General features: G+C 60.7%; 1 protein-coding gene and 1 long non-coding RNA gene across 2 annotated transcripts; one reads left to right on the top strand and one right to left on the bottom strand.

Moving 5' to 3' along the window:
• Nucleotides 1-3,384: 3,384 nt before the first annotated feature.
• On the bottom strand, nt 3,385-5,882 carry ASCL2 (achaete-scute family bHLH transcription factor 2). Its single transcript, XM_059068252.2, has 2 exons — nt 4,428-5,882; nt 3,385-3,813 (listed from the first exon to the last, which is right to left on the bottom strand). Exon 1 carries the CDS (start codon nt 5,018-5,020, stop codon nt 4,445-4,447), a length of 576 nt encoding a protein of 191 aa, XP_058924235.1. The 5' UTR covers nt 5,021-5,882; the 3' UTR covers nt 3,385-3,813; nt 4,428-4,444.
• A 107-nt stretch (nt 5,883-5,989) lies between these two features.
• On the top strand, nt 5,990-8,767 carry LOC131759308 (uncharacterized). The gene is made up of 3 exons (XR_010841553.1): nt 5,990-6,020; nt 8,133-8,524; nt 8,638-8,767. It is a non-coding gene; the product is annotated as an uncharacterized lncRNA (long non-coding RNA).
• The last annotated feature ends 2,087 nt before the right edge of the window (nt 8,768-10,854 follow it).

Below are 10,854 nucleotides of genomic sequence, written 5' to 3'. Positions count from 1 at the left end.
CAGCCTCTATTTCAGGGACATGGCTCGGAGATGCTGAGTGACCTGAACAACACCCCAAGACCCCTGCTATTCCCCCCCCCAAACCGGTGTGTCTACCAAGGGCCAGACGGTACCTGTGTCCCCACTAGAACACAAGCTCCTTGAAGGCAGAGGAGTCTGATAAAGGTTTCAGAATGAGTGGGTGTGGGACCCCAGCAGACCAGATAAGGCGGGCCTAGACGCAGAGACCCATGCTGGACCCCAGCCTCCGAGAGGGCGGTCCTGTGTCAGCAGGGCCCCCATGTGGGTGACCACTGGGGACACATCAATCTCTGAGTGGGTGAGTTTCAGCCACAGAGACACTCCCAGGACTACAAATCAGGGTTCCATGGGGCACCTGCTGTCATGAAGAGACAAGACAATGTATGGACCCCCAGTAGCAAAGCACCCCCAGAGGGCCCCCCGGGGCTGTAGTCATCCAGACTGTGCTACCCCACCGCTCATCCACCCCAGCACTGCCTGATTCAGAGTTGTTGTAAAGATTCCCCTGGTCCCACCCAGCTTTATGCCAAGGCTGAAGCACCATTCCCCTCACACCACAGATGGGGTCCCCAACCCGACTCCACCACTCAGCCCCTGGTCACCTTCTGTCTGCAGTTGGCTTCCAACCTCCAGATGGGGGCAAAGCTGGACCACAGGCTCCTAGGAGATCCCTGCTGACCCCACTGCAGAGCTGACGGCTGGCTGACCACCTGGCCAGGTGGGGATCCGTGCAGATGTGCTGACCTAGAACACAGAACTGCTAAGGTGTCCTCCCCAGGACAGCCCCAGGCAGCCCCACCCTCCTGGAAGGGGACCACTGCAAGGACTTAGGAATGAAGCCATCCCAGGTTGGAATCCTAAGTCCCATCACCTTCAAGCTCTGTGACCTCAGGCACCTAATCTTTCAGAGCTGCCCTTTCCAATTATGTAAAATGGTGCAGCGAATGGCACCCAGTAAATGACAGCTGGTGGCGGAGCGGGGGGGCACTTTCTAACTGGAGTGAGCAGGCAGGCCAGTGTACCCAGGTGACACACCTGTCATCCTGCCTGATCAAACACAGCCCTTTCTTCTCTCAAAAATGAACCCGCTCAGACACTCTGATCCGGTCACCATATGTGCGTCCTCATGGGATGCAGTGTTAGGGACACGGCACCACCTCTGAAGTGCAGGAACCACCAACCAAACCAGAATCTGATCACACATCTGCTTCTGACCCACCCCCTTCTAATTACAGAAAATACAGGGACAGACACTCAATAATATTAACACCTAGGGTGGTGCCGTCAGCAACACTCAGAACACGGATGACCTCATCTTCTCAGTAAGGGGACTGCGGAAGGACTGCTCACAAGAGTCCTTAATTCCAGTGCGGATCGGCACCAGATTCTCATTCTGTAAAACCAACTGTGAAAAACGGAGGCAGTCAGAGAGCTGTGCCACCGCTGGGTGTTCAATGAAATGAAAGAGCTGTTGTTCGTTTGGGGAGGGACTGTGGGATTGGGTTTTCCCTTGGAGGCTCACGTGGAGAATTTACAGGTGTAACCACATGATGCCTGGGATCTGCTTCAGAACCACGTGGGGGTGGGAGTGGTGGGGTGGATGGGTGGGGGAGGCCTGGTGTTAATAGTTTTTGGTGCTGGTGATGGGGGCTTCTCAGAGGCTTCTCCAGGGTCCGGCACGTCCATCGTCAACAGGACCACACATCTGACCCGACAATGCTGCTGTGGGTTAGAGCCTGGATGCCCTGCTAGAACGTAGGCTCCATGAGGGCACCAGTGCATCCTCGGTGCCTGGTACAGAGAAGATGTCCAATAAAAGTTCTGGAACTTCTGCATGTGTTTGGAATTTTCCATAATAAAAAACAGGAACACAAAAACGGCAGCTCTTATCCTTCGCAGAGCTTCATCGCCAGCCCCAGCTCCCCTCCGCCCACTCCTCCCATGCTTTCCTCCCTCACAGCCAGGTGTGGTCCCACCCTGCCCACCTGGTACCACTCTGTGTCCTGGGGGCTGCAGGCCTTTCCCTGGGGTCAAGGTAAGGAGTCCCAGGAGAGCCCAGAGCCAGTGGCTCAGTGAGGTCACCGGCTGTGGTGTGGATCCCTGGGAGAAGGCCGAGGGGTGGCGCTTCCTGGGTGGCCATGTCACATGCCTCCTTCTGTCCCTTGCACGAGACTGGGTCACTCGGCCCTGCAGCCCCCAGCCACGGCTTCTCTGCTGACCCGCACCAAGCCTGAGCCTCATCAGACCCACCAGCCCTGTCGCCATGGTTACCCAGGAGACATCTGCTCTGCCAGCACCCGGCGCCCCACCTCCCAGGGTTCCAACGGCTTTGACCCAACCACTCCCTGCCGGAGGAAGGGGTGCTTTCAGCATCCTAAAGCAGCACAGGGGATCCCCCTCAGCCTCACACCCATCCCTGCAATAAAAGAGAGCTTTGGGCACAGCGAGACTTCAAAGCTGCCGAGGCCCTGGGCAAAGGTAGAGCTGAGTAATCACCCGCGGGCCCTCTGGGCTCAGGGAGCCCGGGGGGGCCCTCCTTGCTCCCCTCAAGGGAGGCTCCCACAGCCCCCGCCCACAAACAGGCAGGCGGAGAGACCTAGGCCTCTGCAGCCTGCGGGGCACAAGTGGCCTGGAAGCCACAGGCACAGCAGCCGAGGGCCGAGTACGGGATGCTGGACACTGCCAGACACCTCTCCTTAAGTCCTCCCACAACTGTAGGTCACCCCCATTTGCAGGTTGAGCAGCTTGCCCACGGTCACCCAGCTGGTGGTAGGCAGCAGAGATCTGAACCCAGCAGCCTGGACCCTGAGACAGAGGGTGCCCTGGGTCAGACCCCCTCAGGCCCAGCCCTACACTGGGCACTTGCCCTAGATCCCTGAGCCAGTCAGGGGTGTGCGGACCTCAGCTTCCTAACTGTGAAGTAGCCCTGCCTGGACCACCCTCCAGCCCGCTGCCACCTGCCAGGAGCTCCCAGCTCCGCACAGCACCTGTGAATTGCTTTGGCACGGTGGAGACCAGGTTGGACTCCCAGACCTCACTTCTCTCCGCCCACCCACCCACGCTACAGAGGAGGGAGCGGAGTCCAAGGAGATGCGACCACAGAGGTGGGGCCTGCTGCGTACAGGGTCTAAGCCGCCAACCAACCACCCATACCGGGCCCTCACCTGGGAAATGGGGGGCCTCGGGGTATGGAGTGGGCACCTCCAACACCACGGATACACAGCACCGATTTATTTATAAGATCCACCCTCCCTAAAACAGGTTTTCAGACACAGGTCTCTCCCCAGCTGGCAGCGCTGCAGGGGACACCCTCCAGAGACCCTGCTCCTCCAGGGCTGCAGCATGTCCAGATCTTGGCCAGGTTCAAAAATTCCAGGAAGAAGGAGTGGGTGGGAGTAGACAATCTTTATTGTGTTCCAAATCTAAGGATTCTTTGCACAAAAATAAGTGTTCATACTGTCAGTGTCCCTGGGCAGTTCAAGTTCATGCGTAAAAAATAGATTATCTGTGTCGGCATAAAATCCTCTCCCCTTCAAACCTCCAAGTGTTGGTGCCGCAGACCCGTTCCAGTGGAAGGCCTCTGGGGACAGGGTGGCTGGGGTCCGAGGAAGCTGCCGCCCGTATGATGTCAGGCTGGGCCGCTTCTACACTAGCTCTTGGACAGGCTGGACGGCCGGGGAGGGTTGGCGGGATCCCCGGCTCGGTGGTGGCTTGGCCCGCGGGAACGTTGGGGACGGAAACGTGAGCCGTTCCAACGCCCTGGCTCCCCAGTGGTGAGCCCGCTCGCGGCCTCTAGGAGGAAAGAGGGAATAGGCACGCGCGTCAGTGCGGGATCCGGTCCGGGAGACCCCGCCCAGCCCGGCCCTGCCCCCACCTCCCACGAGCGGAGCCCGCAGTTTCGTTTGCTCGGTGGATTTTGGAGCTCGGGTCCGTGGGTGCCTCGGCTTCGGAGTACGGCCCGAGCCAGGGCGCGGGGCGGGGCAGGGTGAGCGCTCGGATCCGCAGTGAGTCAGGGATCCGCACCCCGCCGACTCATTTCTGCCACCCGGCCCCGCGCGCAATTTGCAATGCAAAGTCACTCCGCCTCCAAGCGCCCGAATCTGCCCCGGATCCGCAAGCCCTTGGGGCCTCACCCGCCCGAGGGCCGCCCCCCTCCGTCTCCCCGCTCCCACTTAGGCGGCGGAGCAGCGAGGGGAAGTTTTGCAATCCCAGACAAACAAACGCTGGTCTTGCACAGGCTTGAAAAAGTTTGGGGGAAATGAAGAGTGAGCGAAATCCAGGCCATCGCCCGGGCCTGAGGCTGGGCTCCGCGGGCTCTCGGGGGCGCGAGCTGCGAGGCCGTTTGCTCCACCGCGCCCGGCAGCCCTGCCTCCGACCCTCCCTCTTCCCCGCCTCTCGGCGCTTACCTTGCTGGGACGAGAGCTCAGTAGCCCCCTAACCAGCTGGAGAAATCTAGAAGCTCGCGCTCCGCGGGGCTCAGCGCGCCCTCACAGGCGCTGTCGTCCGACGAGTAGGCGGAGCGCGGGGACCCGGGCTCCGAGCTGTGCTCGCGGCCCGGGGACGACAAGGCGCAGGAGGGCGAGGCGGCGGCGGCCCCGGGTGGCCCGCGGGGCAGTGGGTGGCGCGCGGCTGGCGCCAGCAGCCCCCGGGCCAGCGCGGCGCGCACGGCATCGTGCTCGGCCAGCAGGCGCTGCAGCGCGCGAATGTACTCCACCGCCGAGCGCAGCGTCTCCACCTTGCTCAGCTTCTTGCTGGCGCCGCCCTGAGGCACGTGCTGCCGCAGCGCCTGGAATCCTAAGTTCACCAGCTTCACTCGATTGCGCTCCCGCTCGTTCCGTCGCGCCACGGCCGCCGCTCCACTCCCGGTCTCTGCCGCGCCGGGCCGCCGCCGCCGGCTGCAGCGCAACAGCTCTGGGGACTCCGGCCGCCGCCGAGCGGCGCAGCAGCCCGAGACACCAGGCGCAGGGGGCGCGGGCCGGGGCAGCGCGCCGCTGTCCATCGCCCCCGCATCCACTCGCCCCGCGCCTCCTCCGAGTTCCTGCGCGCCGCAGGAAGGTGTGGGGCGAGGAACCGAGGGCAGAGGAACGACGGTCAAGCCTCAACGACGATCTGGCACCGTGCTGCCAAACGACTACCCAGGGTACGTGGTGCCAGGTCGTCTGGGGTTCGGAGACAACGAGGCGCAGGAGGCTGAGAGGTGGCGGGCAGTGCACACCGGGGAGCGTGGGGCGCTCGTGACTCGCGCGTGCTGTCGGACGCTCCCCAAGTCTTCCCCGCGCGGCGCAGGCGGCTCGTTTTTAAATGTATAGATAACCCTCCTCCGCGCCGCCGCCGCCTCCTTTCTCACGCCCTCCTTCCCTTGCCTCGCCCTCCCGCCACGCTTCGTCCAACCCCTGGCGCACACAGCCTGCAAAGACCAAGCCGTGAGCGCGACCGCACCCCGTCCTCCGGGCACAGTACGCAGGTCCCCAGTGGGTCCCGACTCCCAGCAGGTGTCCAGTGCGCCCCCCAGGATGCAGTACGCAGGTCCCGTGTGCGCACCGACCCGCAAGCTGCTGTCCGCAGGTCCCTGGTGCGACCCCTGCCGCGCTCGCCTTTGGGGGTAGGGCAGGTCTAAGGCCACAGAGCACCCAACCCTGGGGCGCGTGAGACCCCGGCGAGCAGCACGCGACGACCAACCTGCACCCGCGCCCAGCCCCTAAGGCCGAGGGGCGGGGGTCGGGGTTTCAGCCAGTGGCGGGCCGCCCGTTTGGCCAATCGCGGCGGGCACCGCCCCACGCCCGGCCCCTAGGAGGAAGCCTGTATGCCCGGCGCGTGGCTCCCTGGAGCGTCTCTAACAAAGCTCGGCGCCTGCGCGGCCCCGCCCGGCCCCTCCCGGCGCCCAGGTTGGGCGGGCACTCCCACGCGCGCCCGTTCCTGGCCGGGCGCCCACCTGTTTATGACTCCACCGGGCCAGCGAGAGGGGAACGCAGCCCTCCGGGCGGGACGGGGCTGGAGAGGTGGTGAAGACCTGGCGCGCTTGGGTAGGGGGTTCAGGTTCCTGGGGCGCTTTTCCCCAACGTCCCCCCACGCCCACTGTCTGCGGGTGGTTGCCGTGCGTCCTGGGCCTTGGGGAGCCTTGAAGCGGAGCGCCTGGAGGTTTGCACAAACCGCTTCAGACCCGCGTGGCTGTCGGCCTGCCTCTCCCCTCCGCCCTCCCCCGCCCCCCGCCCCCGGCAGCTTCCTCCGCTTTCCACGTTCCCCCCAAATCTTCCTCCCTTCCTGGTCCAGTTCCCTCCGGCCGCTCACCCGTCGATGTGTACCCGCCTTCGTGGCCCTTCTTCCTCACTGCCATGCCTTCAGCACCATCCACCTACCCCCGCACTGAGATTGGCCTGTGGGGGAAGGTCGCTGGGGCCGCAGCCTTTCCAGAGTCTCCCAGGGGAGGTGAGGCGTCAAGAGACTTCCTCCCTGACCGATGGGGGTACATTTGGGGGTATGAGGGGGCAGGGGCTTTGGAAATGTGCAGAATGTGCCGTAACTGGGAGAGTGTTGTGCTGCCCCGCGGCCTGGGAAGGCCAGTCAAGTGGCTGTGCCCTCAGGAGGCCATACCCAGCAGGTTTTTCCCGAAAAGTGACCAGACTCTCCTGGGCCAGGACCTCTGGGAATGGAGGCGGGGGCAGGCGGGCGGGCCCAGCTTCCTGGAGCCGACTTACTGTTCTGGGGGCGGGGGGACCCAGGACCCCTCCCAAGAAGTCCGCAGGGCACTTGGGCGAGGATTTACTGCCCACCTCGTGGCGCCCAGCGGCTCCCGTTACCCTGCAGGATTCTCCTGGCAAGTCTGCTTGACTTTCCGCTTTAGGAAGTTACCTGGACGCCAGCACTTGCCAGGAGCAAGGGGCCCTGTTAGTCTCGGGAGGAAGCTGACTCAGAAAGGACATGGAATGTGTCCACAGTCACACCTCTGGCCAGTGGAGCCATCAGGTAGGAATCGGGTCCCTGACTGAGTCCAGGTGGCCCGATCTTTTTCCCTTTCAGAGTGGAAGGGCTGGCTCACCTCTGCATCCTCTCTCTGGTCGGAGCCCAGCCCCCCTTCCCTGGGGGTTGTTTGGCAAACCCCAGCCAGATGCTTGTCCTTCCTTCCCTGCCCGTGCCAAGGGTGCCAGGAAAAATCCCAGAGTCCTGCAGACGGGGCCCTGCCTGGACTTGCGCTTGGCCTCCAGGCCCTGGACAGCCTTGGGTGCTGCCTCTCTTCCTGCCCCATCTTCGGGGCTCTGGCTTTGCTTCCTCCCGCCTGTCCACTGCTCGAAGCAGGAGGGACATTACGGAGGCGAGCTGGATCATGCCTTGGCCCTAGGGATTAAGCCCTGGCCCCTCTGTGCTCTGCTGCCCCACTGGCCTCCTGCTCAGCTTTGACGCCACATCAGCTGGAACCCTGCCCTGACCCCTCAGCCCTGTACTCCACACAGTGTGTCACTCATCACACCTGGGTGTCCATCGGAGGGCTCTGCACGGACAGAAATGTGCCCTTCTCTATGTCCACAGGACACCCGTGCCCGAGCCATGCATGACGCTGCTTTGCTAAGGGGACCTCACATCCAGCACAGAGGATCAGGAGACGGCAGCACTGGAGCCAGCCATTCGGGGGTCGGGAGGTGGCCGAGGAACCCACAGAGTCCAGGCCCAGCTCTGCCACTGACCCTGAGGGGTCCCGTAGCCCAGCGTCCTGCTGCCCAATAGGGGTATGCCAGCCTCTGCAACAGGGGTGACCAAGGCTGAGCACTCGTCAGCTCTGAAATCACCTTGGGCTCCATGGGACTGGGGTGCAGACCCCGAAAGCTTGGGGTGCCCTGGGGACACACAAGGTCCAGAACGTGCTCTTCAGAGAGGCTCTGGGTCCCCTTCTTGAAGCGATGGGAGTTGTCTGGACCCTCTGGGGCCTCCCCCATGGCGGACTGGACCAGGCAGAGGCCGGATGAGCTCCATGCCCAGGTGAGGGGGGCCAACTGCCGGCTGGCTTGGCCTGGGCTCTTCACTGTCTCTGCCTGTAGCCCAGGGCCTCTGCCCAGCTCCCTCTCCGCCCCCTCCAGGGCCTTCCTCACTGGCTTCCTTATTGCATTCTCTGGGTTCAGGTCACAGGTGGCAGGTGGGGAGCCCAGCTGGGCCGGGCCGGCACCTTCTCCAAACCCACAGGTTGTGCTGCAGCCCTCGTGCGGGAGTCCCACCTGTGTGCCCAGGTCACTTGGGAGCCGGGAGCCTTCTGAAATGCAGCTGTGGAGATGCAGGAGCCATGGGAAATGAAGTGTTTCCAGACCTCAAGCTTCAGACCCACTGATGATAGGGTTCTCCAGAGAGACAGACGAACAGAATACATAGAAAGATTTCTTATGAGGAACCAGCTCACATGATCATGAAGGCTGGGAAACCCCACGTCTACTGTGTGCAAGCTACAGACCCAGAAAGCCTATATGCTGGTGGAACCCAGTCCAAGCCTGGAGGCCTGAGACCCTGGGAAGCTGGTGGTGTAAGTCCCAGTCCAGGGGCCGGAAATGATGAGGAGGGCTGTCCCAGCGCAAGCAGGTGGGCAGGAAGAGAAAAGGCAGATTCCTCCCTAATGCATCTTTTGTTCTATTCCAGCCCCTCAGTGAACTGGGTGATGCGTACCCACACTGGGAAGAGCGTCTGTTTTACGGGAGCCACCAATTCGAATGCTGACCTCATCCAGAAACACCCGCCCCCGACACACCCAGAAATAAAATGTAATCTGAACACCCATGGCCTGGTCCAGCTGATACATAAAACTGACCAACACACATCCACCCCTTGCCACCTCAGCGCCTGTACCCACCTCCTTAAACCATACCTGATCCCCAAACAAAGGCAACACAAAGGTCATAATTTTGCCTCACAACTATCCTGCCTACAACCGAAAACGCACAAACCCCTTCCTCAGAAGAGGAGGTGAAGTCCCCCCTCTCCCCAGGGCTGACATCCCGCAGCTTAAACACTAGGGTGTAAATTCCAGGACTAAATGCTGTGATGCAAAGTCAGTATATCTTATGTGACACGGCAAAGGGAGAAGAGAGGAAAGAAAGAAAGATACACACACACACACACACACACACGTAACCGAGCAGGACCCTATGGGGGCTTCCCAGAACAGACCCCTTCCATGTCCTCTGCTTGCCTTTTGTCTGTAGGAAAACTTTAGTCAAAGAATAATTTTAGGGCTTCCCTGGTGGCGCAGTGGTTGAGAGTCCGCCTGCTGATGCAGGGGACACGGGTTCGTGCCCCGGTCCGGGAGGATCCCACATGCCGCGGAGCGGCTGGCCCCGTGAGCCATGGCCGCTGAGCCTGCGCATCCGGAGCCTGTGCTCCACAACGGGAGAGGCCACAAAAGTGAGAGGCCCACGTACCGCAAAAAAAAAAAAGAAGGAAATAAGTACGACAATTACAGTCCTCATTCCTGTAACTGGTCTCGAGGTTGTAACTCATATATATAACTAACTTCTCCCACCACCCACTGCATATCCCTGTCCCTTCAGTAAGCACCTCAGCTGGTTGTGGTTCTGTACCTGGTAGTCAACCCAAACCTTCGTTCCTAAAGGGTCTGGGTCATCAGTGGTCCTGCCGGGATTGGGCTGTTGTCGTGTTCCCTTGGCCTCGATCCCAGGGCACAGTAACACTAAGAGATGCCCGAAGGGATCTCCTGCATCCTGCATGCCCTTTCTTACCTCCGGTGTGGAGGGAGCAGCAGCCCAGTTTCCCCCTGACAGGTCAGGATCAGTTACGCCGGCCAGCACAGTAAGTCCCTTCTTTGCCTGCTGAGACAGGAGGAGCCCAAAGTGGCCAGTGAGTCTTAACTTCCAGTTCAGAGGAATCATTGCTGCGTTTCCTGGTGGAGGCATCCCTCCCTCTGGAACTAAGACCTCTAAGAGCACAAAGTCTCAGGAACAGGAAGTGAAGGTTCTCCTGGTGGGTCACTAGGGTAATAGTCAGGGGTGCCACTGCCTTTTCCACCCATCGATTCCTGGACCCAGGAGTCTTGGCTGGGAAAGAGCGCCATATAGTGGACATGGACTCAGAACATATCCAACCTCCTGGAGAACCCTGCCCTAGCCCCACGGGGTATTACCACCTCACTAGTGCCATAACTGAGTCTTCAAAAGGCTGTTCCACCATTCTTTCAAGCCAGCTGCTTCAGGATGGTGCGGACATGGTGAGACCAGTGAATTCCACAGGCAGGGGCGCCTGCCAATCTCCCTTTGCTGAGAAGAAGGTTCCCTGATCAGAAGCAGTGCCATGTGGAATACCAGGAGGGTGGATAAGGCATTCTGTAAGTCCACGGATGGTAGTTTTGGCACAAGTATTGCATGCAAAGAAGGCAAATCCATATCCAGAGTAAGTGACTATTCCAGTAAGAACAAAACACTGCCCCTTCCATGATGGAAGCAGTCCTGTCCTGTCACTGAACCAAACTTGGGTCCCCTTGCCTGCGCACAGTAAAGCCAATCTACTGACACCAGGTTGTGATGAAGGAAAGTGCAGAAAGTGCAGCATTTATTGCAGGCATCAAGCAAGAAGTCCAGGTAGCTAGAGCTTAAAAGGCCCAAACTCCCCAGAAACTTTCAGGGGAAGGATTTTTAAAGGTTTTTAAAGACAGGGTGAGGGAGGGGAGGTTGTGGGGTGTGTGATCAGCTCGTGAATGCTCTTCTGATTGGTTGGTGGTGAGGTAACAAGGAGTCAATATCTTCAGCCTCCTGGTTCCAGCTGGTCTGGGGTCTACGTGCTGGTGGTCAGCATAGAGTTAACTTCTTCCACCTGGTGGGGGTCTCAGTATCTGCAAAACAGCTC

The sequence above is a fragment of the Kogia breviceps genome, chromosome 7 (genome assembly GCF_026419965.1).
Source record: "Kogia breviceps isolate mKogBre1 chromosome 7, mKogBre1 haplotype 1, whole genome shotgun sequence".
In the NCBI taxonomy this organism is placed as follows: domain Eukaryota; kingdom Metazoa; phylum Chordata; class Mammalia; order Artiodactyla; family Physeteridae; genus Kogia; species Kogia breviceps.
Note: the sequence above shows the minus strand (reverse complement) of the source record. Positions and strands in the feature narration are given on the sequence as shown.